Here is a 27,868-nt window from a genome sequence, read left to right on the forward strand (position 1 = left end):
GTTCAATATTTGTTTCATAAAAACACTTTTGGCGTGTATTCGTTGCAATGTTGCAATAAAATTAACGTTGGTTGCAATATTATTATGATTATCTGGAAATAGGTAGGTCAAAAATATAATGTTGACATAAATTTTTATTACTCAAGCACATTCAAGCATGACGAACCTCATTCGCTTAATCAAAACTGTAATGCCCGGCTAACTTTTGTTTTGATTACTTTCAAGTAATAAAGTATTATATAAAATAAACATAATATTAATTAAAAAATCTTTTCCATTCCAGCAATGTTGACGGTTAGGGGATTTTTATGAATTAATTTTTATATATTCCCTATTTAATTGCCTAAAAATGGGTGCGGGTCAAATTGGAGGAATTGCCACTTTAGGTAATATAATTTATGTTTTATGATGAATTGACTATTGAAACCTGAGGTTCCAGATTAGACGACAATTAGATTCCCTGAAGACGGTTAAAGAAGGAGAAAGTATCTAGTATTTCTAGGGTTCAATTTAATATTATCATTATCCCAATATGACTTAGGTGTCCAAAAATTTAACCAATAGCTAAAAAATCTTTATGAACATAATCACAATGATGCTTTATTACAGTGGATATGGATTTTGAAAATGCCGCCGGATTCCATGGTGAACCGGCGGAATCAACAGAAGCTCAATATGTTGTAAGTGTTTACTTTATTTATTTGTTAGGTACCTAACTACTTACTTTAATTATGGGAAATGTTTTATGTGGCATAGGGCGGAGCAAACAAGCACATGGATCACTTATCGAATAATAACCTAGCAGTGTCCTCTGTGGAAAGGAGTCACAAGTGCATTGCCTGCCTCTTTTCTAGCACAGTTTCCTTTGTTTTCGGTTTTCCGCCAAGTATAACTCTCCAGTTATCAAAAGGTAGATTCTGTTGGTTTTTGAAAGGACAGTTGGTTTTTGGTGTAGCGCTGAAGTCATGTATTACTTTGCCAAGCACAGAACCTGTGTCCCAATTTGTGAGAGAGAAAAGTTACAAACTTTTTAATTTACCTGTTTCCAGCTCTGTCTAATCTAGGATTTCCTCCGGGGAACGGAAGGGCCAATGTTGTATAACTTATAACTACTTAAGATAAAATTGTATTACATTGTGACAACAATGTATTTTCTCAGATACATTATTTATCACACGCGATGATGTTCTGCCTGGGAGTGCTGATAGAAGCTCACGTAGTACTAACAACAGCCAATTGTGTCCACGGGGAAAAATACAAATTCTCTGTAGTTGGTGGAACTCATAAATTTTTAGAACATGCGGGCATAACAAGATCAGTGCATCATCTCTGTATTCATAAAGGTAAATAGTATTTCAATTCCTATTATGTTATCGATCGGCTTACTCATGTAACTGTTTGACGAGGAACTCGACCGACTCGACAAGTTTCAAGCATTGCTAGTTACTAGTCGACAATACCTACCCGCGCCGTGTGTCGCGGAATGCTGCTCATAAATATGAGCTTCTAGTATGGCTTGAAACTAGTTCCTCGTCAAACAGTTACATAAGTCAAACAGTAAGCCGATAACATAATAGTTAATTTAGTATGTCTCAAGAAAGTTATAATAAAATTATTTAAATTCCGATAAGGGCTCCCACACAAAACTGCGATGCGATGCGATGCGAATTCGCATCGCAGGAACTTGCGATGCGAATTTCTGCGATGCGATTTAGTGCGGCGTAGTTTTGTATGGGAGCCCTAAGGTTTAATATCAAGGAAAGTAAATGCAATCTAATTACAATTGACAGGTTACAATACTTCGCAACGATGGACTGACTGTTTGACGGATAATTTGGCGCTACTGGTTCTAAATACCCAGTTTTCATTCAACATGCGAGAGCCCGGCTCTGATTTCTTGTTGAATCGCGTCCGATATGGCGTGAGTGCTCCAAGGGATGAGAGCCTATTTTCAGACACATCTTGCAGGTATTACGGCTGGGGCAGCAGGAGAAATGTAAGTTCATAATCATAGCTTAAATTAAAAAAAAAACCTTGCCCCACACTAGGTTTTTCTCCTGTATCGTGGGTGCGTTTACAGACATACAATTTCACATGCACATGACACCCAGACCCGAAACAACAATTTGTGGATCACACAAAGAGTTGTTCGGTGCGGGAATCGAACCCGCTACACGTTGCGGCAGCTAGTTGCCCAGCCACCGCGCCAACCGTGCAGTCGATTCCTGTCATCATATAATTTACCAGATTATTGTCAGTACTTTTGTAATCGTAAGAACTGAATGCGTAAGACTGACGTTACGCTAAAACAGTGGATTGTCCTACGAACTAGCCAACAAATTTTTGGGTACCTTCTATTGTGAAGTCTATAACAAAAATATTGACTTAAAGACAAAGATAGACTTGACTTCCCTAATTTATAGCATTTTTTTTATTGGAAATATATCGCTTTCCATCAAGTATTTATTAATCATTAAGATCCCTTCTACATACGTAAGTCTGCCATTAGGCTATATCGATTAAGTCCACATAAAAGTGTTTGGCATAATCTACATGTTTATCAAATATTTATTAACTTATCTTCAGGGATATTTGATTCCATTGCTGATTAATCTTCAAAGGATGAATGTTATTTTATTGCCAAGGAGAAAATGTTTGGCAATGTTCAACTATGACGAGAAGTTCCTGTGCATCCAGCAAGGACAGTGTAGGGTAATGTATCAATAAGATTTATATGACATCAAATAACATGTAGGTATTTAGGTATAGAATACTCCGTATAATAACCTAATAAAACTATGCCCCTACATAATTATTAAAAGAAGTCCTGTCACGTCTATATGAACGCGATAAACTCAATCTGTGCAATTTGCATCAATCGATTTAAAGTACCTATAGTGCAGGGGTGGCCAACTTGATTAGACATAAGATCTACTGTTTACTAACGAAACCCTGTGCGATCTACCACTTAGTGTAGTAGTTAGTAATTACGTTGCGCAATATGGACTCTTTATTTATATTTTTTGCCTTGCCACGATTGACTGGACTAATGGTCGCGATCGACGATCGACGATTAGCCACCCCTGCTATAGTGTATATAACCTGAGTATATAACTATCACACTGTGAATGTCACTAGACTACTCAGGTGAAGAAATGACTGAAAAGCTAATTATTATTATTATAAATAACTAAATTCCAATATATTATCGATCTACTACAATACGTAATACCACGCCTTAAAGGCGGTTTTTTGGCGGTAATGTTTTAATAAAATTTGCATTTATTTCAGTCTTCGAAATTCGGAGCACTATGTCCTGTAAGTATAAGTATTCAGAATGTACATTTATATCTGACCCTGAGCTGCGAACTACCTAGCGGGTTACCGGGGCTTCGACTCGAAGAGCAGGATGTTGGGAATGGGGTGATTTTTAGTCAGTAAGTGATTTTGACCCCCCCAAAAAAGTGTTTACCGGTTATGTTATTCTTATAACTTCTCTTAAGTAATGCGTTGAGACATAGAGCCTTATTTTTAAACGGGATAACCATCCTATGACTTCTTCCGCGTTAGGCGATGCGGGAGGGGTTGTCAGATTTTACTGACTAAAAACCACACCGTTCCTACTCCTGCTTTTCGAGCCGGAGCCCCGGAAAACCCGCTAGGTAGTCCGCAGCAACTTGTGAATATTGAATTTTACTACGAGTAGGTACCTATATCTTCGGAATTAAAAGGTGTCACGCAATAACAACTTTAAATACACAACACATGCATAAGTGTACCTACTTAAGTAACTTCGTTTCACCTTCGCACTCTCGTGTTTATCAGTTGGACATAAATGGCTTATTGTCCTATGTACCTAGTACATTGTAAATAATGCAATAAGAGTACATGGCCTAGCTATGCGCGGACGCAAAGACGTGGCCGTGAAAAAGGAGTATTTATTATAATTGCGGTACTTGAACCACAAGTATTATTTGTGTTTGGGTAACGAAACATTGACCTGACATGGTCAAAATGGTTTCCAAATCTGTTTGGAATAAAAAGAAAGTAAAAATTAACGGCAAAGATTAATGTTCAATTTGATTAGATTCTATTTTATTTTGTGTGTATTTTGAAACTTCATGGTTGATTTTAGGATGACGTAGGATCCGTGATAGTCTGTTCCGGCTTTGCACAAGGGATAATGACTTCTCGTCTAGTGGACCGACCCTGTGGCGTGGGCTTTTTGGACCTGAGCAAATACACCAAATTCCTGACCTGTGGAGTAGATGACTCTCGAGATGTGCTTGACCATGACACTCATATGGAATACGATTTCACTACCGTTGCTCTACCTTCTACCCCTACCGTCCTGACCATTCCACCAACCAACTCCAGTTCCGAGGACGACCAACCACAATATTAGAAAGTATAGTCATAGGTAACAGTCGAACATGTATGCACGACAGCATATCAAACTACACTTCCATCATAAATTGAACTCTCACTGCACTGGTGGTATATATTTCACGGGCTTAAAGTACGATTTGCCATTGTGGATACATAGTGGTGTTTCTATCATACATATTGCATGTTTGTGATTTTTTTAACAAATAAAATATTAGTTGGTATATTGTTTTATTGTTAGTTAACGAGTCCTAAGTATGTACAATGAGTTTTACATTCAGTTTACGCTAGAATACCTAAGATACAATATCTTATTTTATTTTATTAAAGTTCTCCGTTTGATTTTGATTTGATGTCCGTTGATTGGGAAGAGCAACATCTCTACTTTTAGTGGTCCAATTTCGTCCGCTTCTATCTTGTATGACCGCACCACGGTGGAGATTATACTCTTCATTATAAGCATGCCGAAATTTCGTCCTGAAAATATTTAAATTATAAAAATGCTTGTAACACAAGAACGGTCCGACTGACAAACTAAAATTCCTAAGTATATGGTTTAATTGGAATAAATGCTTTGGCTTTCAACCACAACATATGAGGGTTGTCATGACTTGAATCAAAGAAGATTTTGGCTAAATATAACTAGGGTTTAGGTGAGCATTTCAAAAAGAATAGAACCTGAAATGATGCTTGATGAGTAATGATTTTAAAATATAACTTTAAAAACTAGTACCGATGCAGTTTCTGGAGCCATAGCTGAATGGCAGGAAGGCAGCAGGATGTCTGTTTTTAGACCTTTCAGGTAAAAATCTGTCTGGGTCAAAGACTTCAGGTTTGGGTCCCCACGCCGCCGACTGGTGGATTGCGAAAGCTCCTATTACGGCACCAGCCCCCGCTGGCACTGTTACTCCACATGTAGCTGCAATGAGAAAAAATGTTACTACCTACGTTGTTAAAACTACTCCGCGCCATTTTTGGGGAAAGTATTGGGTAAAGCTAAGTTTATCACTTCTTCTTACTAAACTTATTCTTACTAACTTCACGATTCATTCGATTCGTATCCACTTAATACATATTTTGAAAGCGGATGTGGATCATGAGCTACCAAATACTTAAACTTCATTTTCTGTGGAATAGGAGGCAAACGAGCTTTCGGATCACTTGATGGTAAGCAATTCCCACCACCTATGGACACCCGCATCACCAGCAGAATACGCTCTTTTCTTGAAGGTTTGAAGGTCGTATCGGTTCGGAAATACAGTCGACGACTGCTTATTCCATGATTTTACGAAAATTTCTGTGTGTATAACACTATGATACTTTATAACTTACGTAGATAAATATCCTTGTCTATATTCCTCGCGATGATTGGAACTACAGTGTATAGTCTCATGCTCTCCTTGATCACTCTTTCGAGATAATGCATCTGCTGCAAATCTTCTTTTGTCGAGCCTCGAGTTGACGCGCCAAATATTGATTCTTGTCTAAAATGTTGTAAAAAGACTTTTAAAATATAATAAGTACTCTATTTTAATTACTACTATATAATTGGATTAATTAATAAGAACGATGAAAAAAAACTGACAATTAAGCAATTGATTAGTCTAGTTATGGATAATTGGTGTTTATTGCACTGCACAGTTAGCGCGGTGACTGGGCAACTGGCTGCCGTGCAACGTGTCGCGGGTTAGATTCCCGCACGGAACAACTCTTTGTGTGATCCACAGATGGTTGTTCCGGGTCTGGGTGTCATGTGTATGTGAAATTGTATATTTGTAAACGCACCCATGACACAGGAGAAAATCCTAACGTGTGGCAACGTTTTTACATAAAAAAATGCTAATGTACTCTACCCAGGACTAGGGTGGTTATCCACGTAGTTTTTAATCCACATTTAGAACGATTTGAAATATTACTTATAGGAAAATAGTGTCAAAGTACTACCGTACGGTACTTAAACCGTCATCATTTCTTGATATAGAAGATGAGTAAACTTACTCCAGTAACACCCTTTCCTGTGCATCCTGGTGTATCCCAAGTAGGACAAGCGTGTATGCGATGACAAGCGCCGTGGTGTCGTTACCAGCGATGGTGATCGAGTCAATGTGCTCCCGCAGTTGTTCGTCCGTGAACTCGATCTCTCTACCAAACAATAAGTCAAGGACTGCGCGAAGTTTGCCATCTAAAACAAATAAAATAACATTCTTTGAAATATTGTGTGGAGGCGTCTGTCTGTTTGTTCGCTGTTGCTTTTAAACTGCTTCGCGGTTTTTGATGTGGTTTGAATGTGAATGATAAAGTGTAGTTATCGTAGTTATGGGAATTACGTTTATCGGATTTTGTTTGTTCATAATACGTAACTGTCCATTTTTTGTGGTTACTCCGGATATAACTCACACGGGCAGAAATATTCGGAAATTATTATACATACTTAGTGGGTAAGTGCTCTTTGAATAGCAAAAACTGACTAAATAATTACGATGACATCATAAGTCATAGGCGCAAACATTTATTGTAGGGGAAAGTGGGGGAAACACGAACACCTAAGGGAAAATATAAATAAAACAGTGGAATCAAATCACAGAGTTTCTTTTATTATTAAATTACAAACTTTACTTATCTAGCTAACGTATTACTAATCAACATCATTATTTTTTTTAATAAAATATAACAAAATGACCGAAAAACAAAACCCTTAGTGTTCGGTTTTACCCAACTGATGTCGGGTAAAGCCGAACACCAAGTGGGGTAATCACGTACTAACATTACTAAGGTAAATTGTAGTTTTTGGAACACAAGTATTTGCTGCTCTGCCAATGTTGAGTTTCGTGGTTTGAACATCGACTATAGCCTTTTTGAGATCCTCTAAACTGTATTTAGTTTAGTTTTTCTTTTATGATTACGGGGCATCTGAAACAATTTATTTTAATGTTTACCATTATCAAAATCACCCGACAACATAATTTAGTGCCACAAAGAAATCAACATAGACTGGAAAACACTATACCCTATTTGCCAGTGGCTAGTTGGAAAAAAAATATTAACAGGGAACTAACAAAAAAAGGAGAGAAGAGTAATGCCGAACGTTCGAGATTACCCGACATGCAGAGTTCGCCTTTACCCCACCGGGTCGAAAAAAATAAAATGGAAAAATATTTTAAGTTATAAAACTTTTACCAAATGCGTCACTGTCATTTGAATGGTTTAGTATGTAAGTTTCCCACTACGTAAAGGTTAAATAACTATTCTCAATAGAAATAAAGCTACACCAAGTTCAATTTATCAAAAACTTACATCGAAAACATTGAAAATATTAAAATTGACATACCTTGAAAAGTACGTGCGTCCGCGTCTCTCGTTTCGTTGACTGACACTGGTGGTGGCGTGATCTTTGATTTACCGGCGAGTGATATACGACTATATCTTTCTAACATATTAAAACTATTGGGTTCGGGTTTACCCCGCGTTCGCGTTTACCCCACTTTCCCCTATTGTTTAAAACTTTTGATCAATGATTAATACTTGGCTACCGACAGAAAACCGTTGAAGGTAAATCCTCCGCTAACGTATCCGTAATGTTGTATATGTAATCTGTATATCTGTTATGTCGCATATGTTAATTTGTAAATAAATAAATCACAGGTTACTGGTAACTTACATGTAAGTTAACGTGTTAATAACCTGTTTCACAAGATCTGATTAAATTTCCATTACTATAACGGACGGATGATTTAGAGGTAGGTTACGCTAGATTTATAAATAAGGTAATTTTATACCGAGTGAAAATTTTACATAATAGTTTTCTCCCCATATTTGAGAACTGTGTCAGGTCTCCACTATGGAGTCAGGAGTTAGGACATGAAGGAAAGTCACCGACTCCATCGCGATTGCGGCGATTGGTAACAAATAAAATGTATTCAGTGCAAAATGCCTAGAAAATATAATGCTACCTCTACAATTAAGCAACGTCACGCCTTTGATCCCCGTAGGGGTAGGCAGAGGTGCACATTACGGCATGTAATGCCGATATGCAATGTACACCCACTTTTCACCATTTGTGTTATAAGTCCCATGTAATAGAGGGTGATCCTATTGCTACATATATATACTAGGGACAATTCAAACTCCGTGCTACTACTGAGAAATTTTCGAAAAACCGAAAAAAGCCGAATAATACTTTACTCGACTCGGGAATCGAACCCGAGACTCTTGACCGCTAGTCGCACTTGCGACTACTCGACCAACGAGGTAGTCCTCTACAATTATTACACCTACATTTGATACGAAAAGTGTAAAAACATGTGTCAATTTAGCAGTTACCTAATACATAGTCAAATATTGAAGAATGGGCCCTTGAACTAACATACCTACTTACTAGTTACGCATTAGTGTATTAATAAAACCATCATAGGTCTATGATCGGTAATATATTAATTGAAAGAACAAATGTAAATGTTTGGACACGTATTAATTCTAACTAGTGGTCGCCTAGTGGTCGAAATTCGACCATATACGATTTAATTTACAATACCACTTAACATACGTTCAAGGATAATTTTTATTTTACTCAAACTCAAACAAACTCTTTTATAAAACTCTATTCATATGAGACGTCAGAATATCATCGCAATGTCTATTGATTTTGACGTTTTGTCAAATACGATCAGATACTATGCATGTGTGTGTAATGTTTTATTTATTGATTTAATGTACTTTATAAGCATTATTTTTGAAAAATATTAGCATTCTCCACTTCTCCTACACGTAAACTATAAGTGTACCAAATTTTATGCTCCTACGTCCGCGCAATTTTCGTAAAAAGCGGTCCAAAGTTTTTGCATCACGTATTAATATATAGATTATGTTTACTAAGTTTTGACGAAGTAGTGCGATCGCAAAAACGTGTGTGAATTAATTAAAATTGACGAGCCTCTTATCAATTGTTGAATGATAATAAACATTACTCTTAGTACAAGTTTGCTTTACGTACGAAAACGAAACGATAGCGCGTTCGACGTTCTGATTGGCCAGCACGAATGAACTAACCAATCAGAGCGCCGAACGCGCTCTCATTTCGTTTTCGTTCAACGTAAAGCAAACTTGTACTAAGTGTACATATCACTATACGATACATCGAAAGCGTAAGCGTAAACATTTGTTATTCTTACCATTTTGCTCTTTCAGATCACCTTTCTTCCTTTCGTATTCCAAACGTTTTTTCTGGACAACCTGAAGGGACAAAAATATCACTGTTAGTTTGAAGAAAATAATAACAAATACTTTACTTACAATACATTTTAGTAATTAATAGAAATAGTAAAAAAAGCCGCCGCGTCTGTGCACGCTGTTCATTCATCGAAACTAGTAGAGCTTACCATTTTTATAAACTTTAGTAGGTATGTCTTACGATAGTTATTATAAAAATGTTCTAGGCTCATGTGAATTTGCCTACATACGTTACTTTCCGTATTCCTAACTCAGAATGTGTATACAAAATTTTACAAAAATTGGTTCAGTAGATCAAGGGTAAAGAGGTAACAAACAAACTTACTAAAAAGTAAATTTTCAAATACCAACCTCATCAGTGAATTTGTGAGTGAGATCAATGTTGTCTCTCTGCTGTTTAGCGTACGGAGTGAGGTTGAAGATGCAGTCTGGTTGCAGCCAGACCTTGAATAGACGCATGTTCAGGATCTCCATGACAGTGTGCCGAGCCCGAAGGTAGGGGGTGTCTGGGGAGTGCTGGACGTCCATACGCTCACCCATTGCCGTTTCTGGGGAAGGAAGATTAAAATAGTGAGATTTATCATCACTATTAGCCTCTTTTCTACCAATTAGGCTATGTTCGTTGGTAGAATGTGATGAAAGCTACGATCTTGTTAAAGATACAATGTTGTTTGCATGTTGATCAAATGCTATTCAGTCATAAGAGTACTTTGTTTGATAGATAGAAATCCCAACAAACAACAGTTGGGCAGAAAGCCCACAGGCATTATCACTTTATCATTAGGGAACTTTACCTCTGTTCCCTAAAATCTCTTACTCTTACTATTTTATCTTTTCGTTTTTTTTTATTAAGTAAATGGTTTTTTTGTCGAACATTAGAAGAATTGCTGGTCGATAAATAGTATGTATTTTTTAAGATAAGGTCACCTTAAGACTAAGTTATTAATTGAATATGCGTCCGTTTATTATCCGTAAACTCACCAAAAACGATGTCCAAGGTGCAAGCAGTGATGTACTTGAGAACATCGAACTGCTTTCCATCGACGCGTTCACTCAACCGCTCGATGAGCACATCAGCCTGCTCAGCAATCACGCCCAAATATTCTTCCACTATCTTATTATGGAAAACTGGAAGTAGCACTTTTCTATGCGCTTTCCATAGACTTACTGAAAAAAAGTGCAAAAAGATATAACTAGGTAGGTAAATGAAGTACTTAAAATCTCAATGTGTCGTGACGTATAAAATTTGGGAAAATTGCTATATATCTGCATTTTTATAGTGGCTTTTCATGTGCAGAAATTAAATTGCGTAGTAGTTCTTAATCACTATAGGTAATTAAGTAAGTAGATAAACTTTCTTCAAGGAGTTAAATTAACTTACAAATGCAAATAGGGACGACAATCTAAGTGATAGAGGTACACATCAGAAATTAGTACCTAAATACTCTCATCACTCGTGTAACACAAACGTCGTTAAGACGCAATATCAAAAGAAATATTGTATCAGACAATATTTGTAGAGAGACAGATTACGAATTCAAAGTTTGTACATTTGTTCGCGCTTATATCACAAACTGATTTAGAACGATTACTTGATTAGCGTGTTTACTTACCCGGAGCTACGAAAAGCCCGTGGCCAAGCCAAGGTCGTAGGAAACGATACACTACGTCCTTGTCTAAACAGTTTTCTAGAACAACTTGAGCGTCTTCGGGATCCCCGATTGCTGAAAAAAATAGTAACAAAACATTAGATTTCATAGTCACCTTTTTTTCTTTAGGGTTGGTTCACACTGACGGAACATGCGTCGCGTAACGCCAGAACAGACAAATGTATAGGAAAACACTTGACCATTCACACTCGGTCGATGATACGTCAGTCCGTTGAATGTGAACGGTCAGATAAGAAACCACCCTTAGTATGTGGAAATTGTAGTCGTCAAACGTCGACTCATTATTGACCTAAAGGTTACAACGTAAATAAAATAGGGGGCAGATACGCTTTTAATTCGAACAGGGTGGATTGACTATCGGTCAACTTTCGGAGTATGTATGAAGAAAAACATTCGACAAATCTTGGAGTATAATAGATATTTTCTAACGATAAAAAAGACGTGAATTAGCAGTGTGTGCTATTTCAAATAGTCTACTCAAAGACCTGCAAAGGGACCCTGGAGGTTTACCCTTCCAGTTACGTTATTTTCCACTGTCTTATAATCTTTAAGTACACGTATTTTAAACAGTAGGTACATTATTGTCATTGACTTTGCATTCAGTATTGTACTTACGTAGAATATTTCACACATTATCAGGACGTTTTACGCATTACCTGTATAATAAATATACGACCTATCTAGGCATACAGAATAATGGAGTCTACTAAGTAGCACATACATGTAAATGAGAAAAATAAATGGTACTCTTTTATTTAGTAATCTAAGCAAAAAATCTTAGATCTTGGTTCCGTTTAGTATTCCAGCCTACGATGTTTGGCGAGTAAATCTCGTTTGTTTGTTGGTGACGCAAAGACGTACGGTGTGAATGTATTAAACTATGTACAGTAAGTACATTCCACTTACTATTTAAACACGTGATAACTTACCCACGTATAATTTAGGGCCGAGCCATAGTTTCGCAGAGTTCTTATGTTTGAACGCCAAATCTGCGAGTGTCCATAGATTTTTTAAGATCTCTGTAACAAAGTATTTAGTACTTAAATAATTGCATAAACTAAGTATTGATTGAATGATTTGGTACATGCATACATTGATATAAATAAACAAAATAGTTTTTAACACCTCAACAATGGTCGCGCGAAAGCTCTTGAAGGTAACTAGTCTATTAAAAAAACTTCGACAGATAGATCAAGGCATATCCTGAAAGGCATCGAAATTTTTTTTTGAGGCATATACATTTACATTCTATGACTTCTCCCCGCCTTAAGCGAGACGAAAGAGAGTGTCTCTTGCTGCCTAAACCTACTCCTGCTTTTCGAGCCTGAGCCCTGGTAATCCGCAGCTCCGGTTCAAGAATTGATCCTTAAATCCTTAGATTACAATCAATGGATACAAACCTTCTTATCATACACATGCGATCTTTACTAAGACAAGATGCTATGAAACAAACCTGTATTCAAACATGCATCTATTTAAAGAACTCAAGTGTTTTCAATGACGGCACAGTAAACACATTGAAGGCGCATCCACAATAGTAAATATGGCGTATTCAATGGCCAGTGTGTGCCATAAGCCCTGTTAATAAGAACCTTCGTCAATAGATGCAATGTGGGGTAAACAGAACAAGTGTCACTTTAAACAATTGTACATATGACTTCATTTTCAAGAGCAAATCCAATAAGTATGATGTACAAGTGACGCAGATACACCACAATATCATGGAATTTACTTTGGCTCGTTAATTTTTTTTTAATACTACTTATTTGGCCAAGTGTGTATTGTTTAGGTTGAACTTTGAAGACATTGTATTAAGTAAATATAATATTATAGTGTGTTTTGATAAGAACAAAAAAAAATAGTTTCCACGGAAAATTGGTATTTTTTTAACTTTGCCCCACACTGGGGTTTTCTCCTGTATCGTGGTGCGTTATACAAGTTCACATACACATGATACCCAGCCCCGAAACATCGATTTGTGGATCACACAAAGAGTTGCTCCGTGCGGGACACGAACCCGCTACACGTTGCGCAGCAGCCGGTTGCCGTGCCACCGCGCCAACCGTGCAGTCAGTTCAGTTATTCAAAGATAATCAGTATGCTTGTAGATATAAATGTAGATATAAATCACTTGGTCAACACAAAAATATTATTTTAACGTTCCACCCTTATAAATATGTCTCTCTCATTTAGATGTATAAAATCTTAAAATAATGCTATTATACATACTAGTGGTCGCCTAGCGGTCGAAAATCGACCATATACGATTTAATTTACAATACCATTTAACATACGTTCAAGGATAATTCGTTTATTTAACTCAAACTCTTTTATAAAACTCTATTCATATAAGACGTGAGAAAATCATCGCAACGCAATGTCTGTCAATTTTACTTTGGCCCGTTCTTTTTTTAAAAGTACTTATTTGGAAGTTTTGTCAAATACGATCAGATACTATGCATGTGTGTGTAATGTTTTATTTATTAATTTAATGTACTTTATAAGCATTATTTTTGAAAAATAATAGCATTCTGGACTTCTCCTACACATAAACTATAAGTGTACCAAATTTTATGCTCCTACGTCCGCGCAATTTTCGTAAAAAGGCTTACAAAGTTTTTGCATCACGTATTAATATATAGATGTCTATGTACACATGTATCATTAACTGGGAGATCAACTACTCCACATGATCTACGCTTTGTCTTAAAAACCAAAATATATAGTGAACAAGAACTCACGTTGCGTGTCTCCTAGGAATAGGGATCCGTTTCCAATAAGCGGTAGTGTTGGTAGCGCTGGAAGAGACGCCGTCATTTTGTCCATGCGCCTGGCTTTAGCCGCCCAGTACAACCACAAGACGCATGTCGCCAAGAATATTGTCGCTAGGATTATCATCGTGTCTTAATAACCTGGAAAAAGTATTTATGTGAATTTGATCGTATGAAGGTTGAAGGAAAACACCTGTAAACTAACAATCACAGTTTACTCACAATAATATCTGGAGGAAAAGCGCTACAAGTTTCGAGTCATAAAGGGACTCTGTGACTTGAAACTTGTAGTTAGTCCTTCTAATTGTAAAATTAGTAGATCCTTATAATTGTCTCATATGTCTCGTTTCGATAAATCAATAAATTTTCGATAAATACTCAAATTAGGGTAAAATGTCGTAAATTTTTTTCCTAGAGGTTTGTACGGAATTAGGAGCCACTTATAAAATTTCGATATTCTAAAGACACTTTATTTGTAAAATGATAAATGGTTAAAAATATAAGGAAGATGAGTATACATACCGGCCAAAACAAATAACCCTTTTTGCCTTCCCATGGTCGGGTTGTTCAGACGTTTAGTTGAAAGTAAAATCTATCTGAACGTAGCGTTGAATTTATATAAATTGAGTTTAAAAAAAACAATATAATTGAGGCTGGTCCGGGCCCAACGATTAGGACCGGTTTAGTTATTATATATATCTATAACTAGTTTTAATATCAACGGTAAAAAAGGTTGATTAATCGCTCTACGATTATAAAATACAAGATTTCGTAAAATATTATATTCTTGCATATTTTATTTTCAAAATACAATAGCAATTAATTTTTTATACGATATTTTTTATATGGTTTTCATTTTAAGGATTTATTCTATGATAGATTTGTTTTGTAATATTGTAACGCTAATCACGATATATGTTATGGTTTGATTAATAATTTTTATCTTAATCTGGCATTAACTGTCCCATACAAAAAATGTAGGTACTGACTCATGTGCGATAAAGTTATTTATTGTTATTGTCAACAGGCTTTGTATAAGTAAGTACCCATTCATTCAACTACAAAACTATTGACCAGCAACAAAATATGTTTATGGCTCGTAGATAATTTCCTTCTACCAAACAAATAAAAAAGAAAATTCGCAATTTAAATTGCGAACACAAATTAAAAATGGCATCGAACAATAATTTAAAAAAGCACTCACGTATTATTCCCGCTAAAAATTTGACACAATAGTGATGTTACAATTCCATAGGGAGTTGTAAACGAGTAGTCTCGATCACCACGACAATTCAACTTATGGTATAATCGTAGCAACTAGGCAGTACGCGACATAGGTCTTGTTTACTCACGACACATGTAAACATCGTTATTTAGGTAACTGGTTGGACGTAAATTCGACAACTTCATTGTTGAAACTGCTTTGATGGTCGAGTTGTCGAAACTGACAAGTTAGAGTTTGTTTCCCAGACTGTAAAAATGCAAAATTGAGATAATAGAATGACATTTTAATCCAGCCCTTAGTTAAATCTCATATCATAATTAATTATAGTTACTTAATTCGGGAAGGTATGCAAGATGCTTGGCTATGCCGTGGGTGCGTTTACAAAAATGCAAGTTCACGTACACATAACACCCAGACTCGAAACAATAATTTGTGAATCACACAAAGAGTTGTTTCGTGCGGCAATCAAATCCGCGACACGATGCGCGACAGGTTTCTCAGCCACCGTACCAACCGCAACCGTGTAGTCACATTTTTACTAAGAGGTTAGAAAAATATCCTTATTTTTCTTGTTTTAGAAATATATCCTTATTTTTTGGTTTGTGTGACCATGTCATGAAACTGCAGGCATGCATTTAATAAAAGCGTTAGCTTATTCAGTGCTAAGTAAACATTTGTGATGTCACATATACGTATATTAGTATTAAAATACTATAAATATGTCTAACATTTAAATATTTCGAGATACATATACTAATATTCATTCATGCTGCAAATCATGAATCACTGGACAGGCACAGGCTGCGCAGCGTTGACATATTAGGTGACGTCACACATCTATGACATCAAAGTAATAATGAGTTTCTCAAATTGAATTCGAGTGATGCGAGAAAGATATGATGGCTCAACTGGGAAGAGCAATACCACTGTTTGAGTCCCTGCACGTTTTTTACATTAGTTGTATGGAGTTTCTGTCAGCTGTTAATTTATTTATTTAAATTGAAAAAGTATCCAGTATATTCACTAAACTATAGCAATATACATATAGCTTGAATGGTATAACAATCGTACCTATTAAGTAGCGATCTGTGGATTATGCCCACCTCCACCCATGGCACCTAGGCCAATCCTGTTAGCTAGAATTGATTGAAAACACAAAGGACCTTTTAAAAATTCCGGAGCTGCGGACTACCTAGCGGGTTTACCGGGGCTCCGGTTCGAAAGCAGGAGTAGGAACGGGGTGGTTTTTAGTCAGTAAGAGTCTGACACTCTCTCCCGCCTTGGGCGAGGCGGTTTCATTGGATGATTTTCCCCACTAAAAAAATAAAATAAAAAAAATTACTTGTACAATGGGCGGTATTATCAATAAAAAGCTCTCTTACAGACAACCTTTGGATGGATAAACAGTAAGGGAAACATGGAGAAGGGTAGTCCGCGGATCTACAGTAGATACAACCTTGAAAACACCGAAACATTGAAGTCTGGCGCGTCCCATGGAACAGACAAAGGCGTGTTTCTGTGTACCTATACCTATTAGCACTTAGCCTCATGTTTTACCCAGATAGTATGGAATACATGAAATCTCGTGTGACCTCTGTGAATTTTTCGCATATCGATGCTAAAATTTGTCATTCGCAAATTCTACATTGATTGATTACACTTCTATATAAGGCTTATTATCATATAGGATATACACTACTTAGGATACCTAGAATTGCCTAGTTTTATTGTACTGGTACCTTAGGTATTGGGATTTAAGTGAATGAGTAGCGAATATCACGAAGGTACTTGTATTAAGTTACACCTTAGAAAACGAAATAAATACTATATAGGTATTATACATTTGTTACGTTTTTAAAAGCGATATTGACGATTATAAATAGATAAAAATAAAAATATATGCTGAACAAAAAAAATGCTACAGTATATTTTGGTATAACACTGCCTGTGACCCCACATAATGATCCTGTATGAGGCTGAAACCCCGGCTTTTTTAGTCCAAACTAGTAAACCCGGCGAACTTCGTTTGGCCACCAATGATTTTCCTTGTTTCCCCGCTTTTCTCTTGGGTATTTTCCTGTTTTTATAAACCTGACGGAGCCCGAGACCTTTCCAAGGAATGCAAAACCATGGAAATCAGTTCTTGCGTTCTGGAGTTATAGCGTAAGGAAGAAAAACCCGACTTATTAACACGCTTTTATTATATTTATAGCTTTTGCCCGCGACTTCGTTCGCGTGGAATAGTGACTTCCGGCAATTTTTTGGTTTTAACCACATAGTTCCCAATCTCGCGGAATCTCTTCAAAAATGAGACGTAGAAGATATTCCAGGGAACTCTTCAAAAATCAACATAATGAGCTCTGCGTTTGAATTTAATAGATGTATACTCACTTAGGGCATTGAAAAAATTGTTTAAAAACGGACTTAAACTAAAGAAATATTATAATCTTTCCGAACTTAAGATGAAAACTAACTTAAAACTAAAGAAAGCTACGAATTACGAATTTATAACATTTAAAAAAGAAATTAAATTACAACCTATCCTCTATGCTATAATAACCAAGCTTAAACTAAATAATTTAAAAGAAACGACTTAAATCTAATCTATCTAATTAATTAATAAATTAGACTTACAATTTTATTAAAAAACTAACTACAGTAACTACTAATAATCGATATCAAACTAAACCTACGTTAAATAATTTAACCAGAAAATCAGAAAAACCCAACAAATAAACTTATTAATTGACAAATACAACGAAACCAATTTATTTAGAATATACGAAACAGCAGGACCACTACAGACAAATAATCATACGACTGATAATACACTTTTTCTACGATAGTACCGAAGCGCTCGGCCGATACCCAACCAAATGAATGTAACGAAACCATAGCGCGATCTATTTCTATTTTTATTTTTTGATTTTTGAAATAAAACTATCCTATGTCCTTTCTAAGGTTCTAAACTATATCTGTACCAAATTTCAACCAAATCCGTCAAATAGTGGCGGAGATTAATGGTATAAGCATAGAATAGTGTTCGACGTGATTCTTTAATTTGACATAACTTTTTTATTTATGAACCGATTGACATGAAACAAACACTAAATGTAAATTGAAGCATACCACAATATATTCGTAAAAACCGCATCCAACTCGGATCAGCCGTTTCTGAGATTAGCGCGCATAGACACACAGACAAACAGACAAACAGACAAACAAACAGACAAACAGACAAACAGACAAAAAAAAAGTTAATTACATTTTTGGGTTCGACATCGACATAACAATAACCCCTGCTATTTTTTTTATTTTTATTTCAATGTACAGACAGCACTTTTCTACGATTTTATTATATGTATAGATAACATACTCGTATAACAGAGTAACGAACGGGAATAAAATAAGAAAAATAATAAAAGTTTAAATTAACAACTTGTAGCAAAAGATACCAAGTTATAGCCAGATCGCCAACTTGGATAAAGATCTAAATGTAACGACAAACACACCTATTTGTATGTATGTATTGTTCGTAACGTGTGCAATAGTTTCCACCAATAATATTTGCCGGATATAGGTACTAATAGGAAAACCTAAGCTGGACTTTATAGTCTAGCTACTTTCAATACTTTGTTCAGTGCTACTTTAAACGCTATACTAGTCAGTTCGATATAGTGCCTATAACTTATAACAGTTATAACTTTAAATATTATAATTAAAATACGTAATTAAAACATGTTGGTCGTTATATTAATAAGTTTACTAGCAATTGCGCTTTACATAAAATTCAGATATTCACGTATTCCTTTATATAAGTTTGCCGAATCGTGTCCCACTGCGGGTGATCTGCCCATTTTAGGACATACACACTGGTTCATTGGAGGACCTGAAAGTAAGTAAAAGTGTTTTGTGATAACATCACGTGTTCATTTAATCCCCGAATGGGTAGATAGAGGTGCTTATCAACTTACATAACCAGTTAAGTACGCTACACAGGAGTGCTATACAATAGGGCAGGGTTACTTAAAGTGGAATATGGGAACCCCGTAGGGGTTTGCTCTTCGTTCGACAAGATTTAGTTAGTAAGTGAATAAAGGGTTCGCTGTCACTTGGAAATTTTAACAGCTTTTGTTTTAACTGTGGTTTTAACAATGGTTCGTGGAGCCGAAAGTTTGAAAATAATGATAAATATTTTCTTCCCGCATTTCTGACAGACAGAATTAGGCCTAAGACCCATTGCTCGGAAGTTACGCTAGCAATTAATAGTATTTACATTACTTTTTCAGGTCTAACTGCCGCACTCAGAGACATTTAATGATTACTTAAACTGTTCCTTAAACGATCTTGTATATAACCATTAAATTACTCTGAGTATGGCGGTTAGAAATTAATATTTAATTATACGTTTTTAAACTGACATGGTCAGTAATACTATCATTTGAACTTGAAATAGGATATTTACCACATTTATTAATTTCTATCATGGCGCTTGCAACAGTGCTGAAATATCGGAAACTTTCAAGTTCTAATAATATAATATTTAATTGGTTTTACGAATATAGATCAAACATTATATTTTACGTGTTTTTTTTAGAAATATTCAACAACATATGCACTTTGGTGGATACAATTGAGGCCAAAGGGGACACTGTAAGCTCCGTGTGGATTGGTCCATCTTTGTATATGGGTTAGTATAATTATATGTATTTATGAACCACATCAGATGACTATTAACCTTATTACTTAAGTTTTAAGAGCAATTAATGATAAACACTACCTTGACGTGGGATTATACGTGGTGATATAATTATTTCTGTAAAATTAATGATGGTACGTGTATGGTCATTTTGACTAACTTCTAATTTAATTTTGGACTTAATTTGAAAAACGGTGTAAAAAAGATTATTGGGTTCATGGTGAAACGGGTCCTTAGTATCAATATCAATGATTTATCCAACCGTACAATTTATTACGCGCAATAAGCGCGTTCGGCACTCTGATTGGTTGGTTTATTCGAGCCGGCCAATCAGAGCGCCGAACGCGCTCTCGTTCCGATTACTTTAAACGTAAAACTCGTACTAAAGGTACTGGGACTGACCTTAAAAGGTATTAAAATCAATTTTAAATTGCAGTGTCGTTGAACCCAGAGGATGTGCAGAAGATTCTGGAGACTTGCCTAGAAAAGGATTACAGTTACAAATTCCTTCAAACATGGCTTGGAAATGGATTATTTGTGGCACCAAGTAAGGGCAATTTCATAGAACAACATAATTTTATACCTTAAGAGGGGTTGGATCCGGGTTATTTTTAGTCAATAAGAGCAGACTCTTGGAGTGTCAGAACACTCCTTCTCGCCTCACCTAAGTCAGGAGAAGTAATGGTGAAGTAAGGAGTAAGGGTAAGAAGTAAGGACGATTTTCCTTCCTCAAAAAAAAGAAGAGTTAAGTGTATGTTTACAAGATGACCTTGTATTTGTCCCATATGTAATAAAGTAATCTATGAAATTCTAAATTTCTGGTGATGACGTACTTGTAAAAGTTAATTATTATGTTATCGGCTTACTCACGTATCGTTTTGACGAGGAACTCGACTGTCGCACTGCTACTGTGCGACAATCGCCGCGTCGTGTGTTGCGTAATGCTGCTCATGAATATGAGCCTCTAGCATGGCTTGAAACTAGTCGAGTTCCTCGTCAAAACGATACGTGAGTAAGCCGATAACATAATAATTAATTTAGTATGTCTCACGAAAGTTACAATAAAATCATACTTGTAAAAGTGTTAACGCGCTAACGACACAGCAAATAATATAAAGTGTTAATGTTCAAATACTCGTAATATTCGTAAATATTTTGAATATGTATGTACTTCTATAAAGAAAAATTAACAAAACTACAATCGAAGAAAATGAAATGTAGTTTACTCGACCTTAAGTCCTATTAACATTCTCGCTTTTAAACTAGCCATTCAATAATAAAATTGTGACAGAATTTACTAACAATGATGAAAATATTTGCTCTTTGACGATATAGCCATACCAACATCACTAACATGCAATTACCAAGTAATGTGTATACATACGAGTACAAAGTAACAAAACAAAGACAAGTCAGTTGTTAAGTTCAACATGTTTACATTTCCTATAATGGTCATTATATTGCTATATTTCGTAGCGTTGTATCAATGCTGCGGGATATCTTAGCAGATCACAGTGATCACGCCCCGTAGCATACTACGCCGTGCTACGCTTCCTTGCGTAGCGTTCCACTTGTAACCGAATCGTAGCGGATAATACTCGTAGTAGGTCCACGTAGCGTACTACGCCGGGCTACGCTCCCGTGCGTCGCGTTCATTAACCGTAGTACAACTTAGAATGCAATTATTTTTTCTTGTCCCATACTGGCTTAGTTGGGATTTTGTCTAGGGTATAATTACAAATACACAATCTCTACTACACATCTCTGCCGGACTCGAAGCAACATTTTGTGGGACACCTAAAATATGGTTCCGTACAGTCGAACACACGACACATTTATATGCCAATTACTGAGAACTTTATTATTTGTTCCAGTTGATTTATGGAAGGTTCATAGAAGACTAATGCTACCGATATTCCACAACCGTATCATTGAGGAGTACATAGAAGTGTTCGGGGAACAGGGAAATATCCTTGTGGAGAGATTACAGGAACAAGTCGGGAAGCCATCCTTCGACGTCTATGAATACATTACGTCGTGTATGCTGGACATTGTATTCGGTAAGATGGCGTATAGCGTATAGTCCCCAATACGTAACTTGGCAAGATTTTTTCGTAGTGGGGGTCCACGTATTTCACGTCTAGGTATTTGAGAAAATTTTAATCAGTACATAGTAAAAAAACAAAGTCGCTTTCTCTGTCTCTATGTCTCTTTGTATGCTTAAATCTTTAAAACTGCGTAGTTCGACGTTCAGTTTAACTGATTTTGATGCGGTTTTTTTGATAGATAGAGTGATTCAAGAGGAAGGTTTATAATAGAGGCGCGTTGCTAGTTACAAATAAGAAAAGTATTGTAACTTAAAGTGAAAAATGATGAGAACGTACGTCCATTAAGATATATAATCTTGCCAAATTACGTATCGGATATCGTAATGTGATATCACACTTTACTCGTGTTTGCACTATTGATATTCATTGATGTGTTATGCACGTCACATTATAAAACGTGCTAACATTTTCTGTTTACAAGAACAATGTGAAAAATGACAGTTAGTACTTACTTTTGTAATGCCTTTGACACTAACTAAAATGACTATCGACTAATTCACACATCCTGGAATATTAATTAGCAGACACTATTAATCACGTGGTTTTGCAAAATAGGCCGGTGAAGTGTTTTTACGGCTTCACAGAAAATTGGCGTGAAACAACGCTTGCGTTAAGTTCCACGTGTGAATAAAATTGCTAAAACTAACTAATTTATTTTAATAATAGAAACGTCAATGGGCAAGAAAATGGACGTGCAACACAACCCTGATACGCCATACCTGCGCGCGCGCAAGACAGTGATGTCGATCATCAACATGCGACTGTTCAAGGCGTGGTTGCAACCTGACGTACTCTTCAATTTGACGTCTCACGCTACTGTGCAGAAAAAGAATATTGATGCCACTCACAAGTTTACTGATGAGGTAAATAAGCCAATCCAACACAACTCTAGGTAACCTTAAATTCCTAACCCCCAAAAGGCCGACAACGCACTTGTAATGCCTCTGGCGTTTCTGCATTTTTCCTCCAAAAAGCTAAACGCCTTTTGAAGGTTTCCCCTCGTTAACAAAAAAAGTAGATTTAATTCTAGAACATGAACGGCTTTTTACACGTTTCTATAATGTTTATTCAAAGAATTATCACATGTACTTTATGTAATGGCGTAGATCACAGTACATGCTGAGCACATACATAATCTTGTATGATAATAATCATTATGTCACATCATATCAATAAATAGCCTATAAGTAGCCACTACTGACCAAAGGCCTCTTCCTACACGAAGAAGGTTTGATCATTAATCACCACGCTTGCTCAATGCGGGTTGGCGATTTCAAACTTATTATTAGTAATTATAAGTCCAGATTTCCTCACGATGTTTTCCTTCGCCGTTTGTCAATGGTGTCTAAATAATCTTAGGAAGTACATATAAATTGGAAAACGTTGTTGGTATGTTTCGAAACCTCCGAGCTACTACATGAATATATGATTGCAGGTTATACGGGACAAGATTGCTGACTTTGATGAAGAGAATTCCAAAGAAGGTAAAGGATACGATGTATTTATTCTAATGATAGTTTGGTCGAAATTGGGTATGGCGTATAACATAACATTAACTTAACGTCACATTCTGAAGCGGGAGGTAAACAATATAACATATAACACCTAATAAGTATGAGTCCCAAGTAATGGGGGGGGGTACCCTTTTACGGCTTTGTCATTCTAAAAGCCTCACCAACTTGTCTATTCTGTAATGTTACTTTTAATTCAAATGATTAGAAGAACTCGATCGCGGTCCACCATGTCATTGTAGTTGTGAAAATAATCTTGACCAATGACGGGCGAGAACACGATCGAGGTCACTTCAAAAATTCAAATTGACAGTTACAAAAAAGACAAGCAAAAATGTAGTATAGCATCTACCTTCTACTTTTTTTTTTTGTGGGGTAAAATCGTCCTATGACTTCTCCCGCCTTGGGCGAGGCGAGAGGGAGTGTCAGACTCTTACTGACTAAAAACCACCCCGTTCTTTCTCCTGCTTTTCGAGCCGGAGCCCCGGTAAACCCGCTAGGTAGTCCGTAGCTCCGGACCTTCTACTCTTATGAGGATATAACAACAGATATAATAATAAGCCTATTTATTTACTTCCCTGTTGTATTTACAGGTCGAAAAGACATATTACAATTGCTACTGGAGAAAAAGTTAGCATTCAGTAACATAGAGCTGCGGGAACACATAGACTCGATCACCATAGCTGGAAACGACACTACGGCGCTGGTGATTTCATATGTCCTACTGTTATTGGGAGAACATCAGGATGTACAGGAGGAGGTGTATAAAGAGTAAGTCGATTTAATTTTGAAAAGTATTTTAAATAATTGTTTTATAGTTTGTAATTCATAAGTCTATGTCATATTTGACTGCACGGTTGGCGCGGTGGCTGGGGAATTGGCTGCCGCGCAAAGAGTAGCTCGTTCGATTCCCACACGGAGCAACTTTTTGTGTGATCCATAAATTATTGTTTCGGGTCTGCATTGGAATGTTCATATACCAAGCACAATCGTTAATTTAGAAAAACCTATTCAAGATGCTTAGAAAGCGATGAAATAATACCTGCATAGATAACCAGAATGAAACAACGCCTGCGTTTTTGTTTCGCCGTATGCGTGTGGTTATTACTAATGCTCCAATGTCAAAGACCCACAACGCACTAATAATTCTCTAGTATCACGCCCAATACTGCCTTCCCCTTTGGAGATTAAAAACATGTTTATTTCTTCTTTCAGATTGAAAATGATTTTTGGTGATTCTCAAAGAAAGCCAACCAAAGAGGACATAACGAAGATGGATTATTTAGACAGGGTTATCAAGGAAACGATGCGATTGTACACAGTCGTGCCTATAATTGGACGAACAACGCAGAAAGAATTAAAACTTTGTGAGTATCTGAATATTTTAAGCATATTGTATATTTTTATAAACTTGTAATCGCACTTGAATTAGAAATAATTTTATGTAATAATTTTATTATATTCGTCATTCCATACGAACTGTAATTGGCATGAATATATTATATGCACTTGGCTAAATTATTTGGTATTAGATATAAATAAAAAGGCATAAGAAAATAAAGATTGATTCTGCATACAGAATTTAGGTAACCAAAAGATATATCTTCGATAAAAAGCTTCGACAAATAATAATATACTAGGTAACTGCACTAGCATAGTCTTTAGTAATTGTTTTCGGAACAAAATCGTTACTAAGGAATAGTTTAAGTAATAATTAAATCTCTCTAAGTACGGCAGTTAATGTTGTTTAACCTGCTGATTACCTAACTAATTTATGAATTATGCATTTCAGCAACGTGCACAGTCCCAGCTGGCGTTGGCTGCGTCGTAATACCCATGGTGTTGCATCGTTCAAAGAAACTATGGGGTCCTGACGCCCACAGTTTTAATCCAGACCGATTTCTTCCAGAAAACTGCGCGTCCAGACATCCGTGTGCCTTTATACCGTTTAGTTACGGTACTAGGAACTGTATAGGTGAGATTACACTTTAATATTACACAATTAATCTCCGTCTTGTAGATTATGTTACAATATTAGACACGTATTTTTTATTTTTTTACGGATATAAATACTTCCGAAGATACATAGATCGATTTCGAATATAGCATGACGTCATTTCTGAGTACGTTTTATATGTAGAAATGACGTATTTTCTCCCGTTCCTGAACTTTGATTCGATTTATTTAACAAGCCAAAACTACTAAATCAATTTTTGACATAGGTACATTTGAATACTGTTCAGTGTTTACACAAGTGTAAAAATTATAAAACAATTGAAATATTGCTCATCTTGGAAATTCTATTACAGGTCGATACTTCGGAATGCTGGCAATGAAGAGTATTCTCGCCAATATATTAAGAAGTTACAAAGTATCATCACAATCGTTCGATCGGCTCAAGATTGAAATCCTACTCTTCCCAGTCAATGGTCATCAAATTACTTTAGAAAAACGACTGTAAATGTAACTGATTAATAAATAACATTCATGACGTACCTATATACCTATTATAGTAATACCTTTAAGGATAGATGTAATGTTTAAGATAAATATATAAATTATAACTAAGACTTTCGGTGTTTTATTTCTGGGCACAGGGTATGTCCCTCCAAGTTTTACAAACACTACCATTTATTTTAAAAAAAGGAACGCCTATTGTCGTAAGAAAGTATGTAATCGAGATATCTAGTATTAACTTGTCAAGCAAACTTCTACTTTGAATATAGGTACTCTTAAAATGTGCGTACTAAAATACGTTATTATTATTTCATATACTAGCTGACCCGCGCAACTTCGTTTGCGTGTATCCCGCTACTTCGACAAATACAGTCAACGCACCAACACATATCTATACTTATAATAAATCTGTAGAGAGGTCAATTCTGTACATGAAATATATTTCCAAAATAACTATCAGTGGGTGATTAGTAATCGATACTGACGCCAAAAATGCAATCAGAAAAATTTTTGTCTGTCTGTCTGTCTGTCTGTCTGTCTGTCTGTCTGTCTGTCTGTCTGTCTGTATGTTCTTTATAGAAACAAAAACTACTCGACAGATTTCAACGAAACTTGGTACAATTGTTTTTCATACTCCTGGGCAGGTTATAGTATACTTTTCATCACGCTACGGTCAATAGGAGCAGAGCAGTGAAGGGAAATGTTGGGAAAACCGGAGAACTTACTCCATTTTTGAAGCTTCCGTCGCGTGTGCAGCCTTAATGGTTAAAGCTACACAGAAATCGTGTATGACGGAAATGTTCTCCTTAAAATTGTTTAAAAAATATTCCACGACAGCAAATGTCTATCTTTTATGGTTGACTCACAATAACACGTATAACTCCCGATAGCTTAGCAGTTCGAAGCTTTCTGATTATATTTGTCTACCTATTCTTACGTTTATGACACTCATTCATCCCTAATTAAAAAATGTTAACATTATTACCTATTAAATAAAAAAAATAATCATAGAAATCGGTACAGAAACACCAAATATATACATGAATTACGCTTAGTTTCTATTAAGTAGGTAAAGGCGTAGGTACTTTTATTAATTATAGATCGATACTAAACCGGAATATGTGATTAATTTTTTTTTTGTCTTTCTGTCTATCTCTATGTTCAGGCATCACGTGAAAACTAACGGTTCGATTTCGATTAAACTTGGTATAATACCTTATTATCCTGGGCATAAAATAAGCTCCTTTTTATCCTGGAAAAATATGTAGAAAAAAATCTTAATTTTTCACTTTTATACTACAGAACGCAAGCTTAACAGCAGTAGAGGGATATCCTTAATTATTATGGGCCTAGCCGTATTTGGCTTCAATAGATATTTATAAAATATCATTGTTAGAGTTACTCAAAATGGAGAAATAAAACATCCACGCGAAGACCGACATCCACGCGGACGGAGTCGCGGGCGGAAGCTAGTTGGATACTAATTTTCAATTCACAATAACTTCTCTTTCCCTTAACCGCGTTTAAAATATTAAAATGTTTTTTGGTTTCTGTGACTCTTCTTTGATCGCCCCCCCTATCAGTTTTTGATAGCGAAATTAACTGAATTATGAAACAAAAGAAAGATACCTATTCTATTAAGTTCTTTTTCTGAACTTATCTTACCTTAAATTACGATTTTTTTTTAATTATTTCCCTAATATTAAATTGACCTAACTTTAAATTTTAACCAAAATCTTAATAGAAAATATCAAAAATAAATGCGATTTAATACTAACCTTAGAATACAATACCTATTATTATCATACAATTATT

General features: G+C 35.9%; 3 protein-coding genes across 4 annotated transcripts; 2 read left to right on the plus strand and 1 right to left on the minus strand.

Annotated features, from left to right (window-relative positions):
- Nucleotides 1-78: 78 nt before the first annotated feature.
- Nucleotides 79-4,610, plus strand: LOC118271684 (azurocidin). The gene is made up of 8 exons (XM_050693959.1): nt 79-102; nt 284-386; nt 610-680; nt 1,160-1,343; nt 1,791-1,996; nt 2,587-2,712; nt 3,292-3,318; nt 4,136-4,610. The coding sequence occupies exons 2-8, from the start codon at nt 350-352 to the stop codon at nt 4,403-4,405; spliced, it is 921 nt and encodes a 306-aa protein (XP_050549916.1). The 5' UTR covers nt 79-102; nt 284-349; the 3' UTR covers nt 4,406-4,610.
- LOC118281824 (cytochrome P450 4C1) lies at nt 4,601-15,419 on the minus strand. 2 transcript variants are annotated; one of them, XM_050693958.1, is made up of 11 exons: nt 15,258-15,419; nt 14,024-14,194; nt 12,212-12,301; nt 11,226-11,336; nt 10,594-10,779; nt 9,964-10,160; nt 9,555-9,615; nt 6,385-6,568; nt 5,719-5,870; nt 5,120-5,305; nt 4,601-4,863 (listed from the first exon to the last, which is right to left on the minus strand). In XM_050693958.1, exons 2-11 carry the CDS (start codon nt 14,178-14,180, stop codon nt 4,703-4,705), a joined length of 1,485 nt encoding a protein of 494 aa, XP_050549915.1. In that variant the 5' UTR covers nt 14,181-14,194; nt 15,258-15,419; the 3' UTR covers nt 4,601-4,702. The 2 variants fall into 2 exon arrangements, with proteins under 2 accessions (XP_050549915.1, XP_050549914.1); XM_050693957.1 differs by lacking the exon at nt 15,258-15,419 and adding an exon at nt 14,576-14,738.
- A 3,515-nt stretch (nt 15,420-18,934) lies between these two features.
- Nucleotides 18,935-26,166, plus strand: LOC118281843 (cytochrome P450 4c3-like). The gene is made up of 10 exons (XM_050693691.1): nt 18,935-19,173; nt 19,876-19,968; nt 20,414-20,524; nt 21,852-22,037; nt 22,752-22,948; nt 23,521-23,569; nt 24,190-24,367; nt 24,812-24,963; nt 25,389-25,571; nt 25,906-26,166. Exons 1-10 carry the CDS (start codon nt 19,017-19,019, stop codon nt 26,055-26,057), a joined length of 1,458 nt encoding a protein of 485 aa, XP_050549648.1. The 5' UTR covers nt 18,935-19,016; the 3' UTR covers nt 26,058-26,166.
- The last annotated feature ends 1,702 nt before the right edge of the window (nt 26,167-27,868 follow it).

The sequence above is a fragment of the Spodoptera frugiperda genome, chromosome 5 (assembly GCF_023101765.2).
Source record: "Spodoptera frugiperda isolate SF20-4 chromosome 5, AGI-APGP_CSIRO_Sfru_2.0, whole genome shotgun sequence".
Taxonomy (NCBI): domain Eukaryota; kingdom Metazoa; phylum Arthropoda; class Insecta; order Lepidoptera; family Noctuidae; genus Spodoptera; species Spodoptera frugiperda.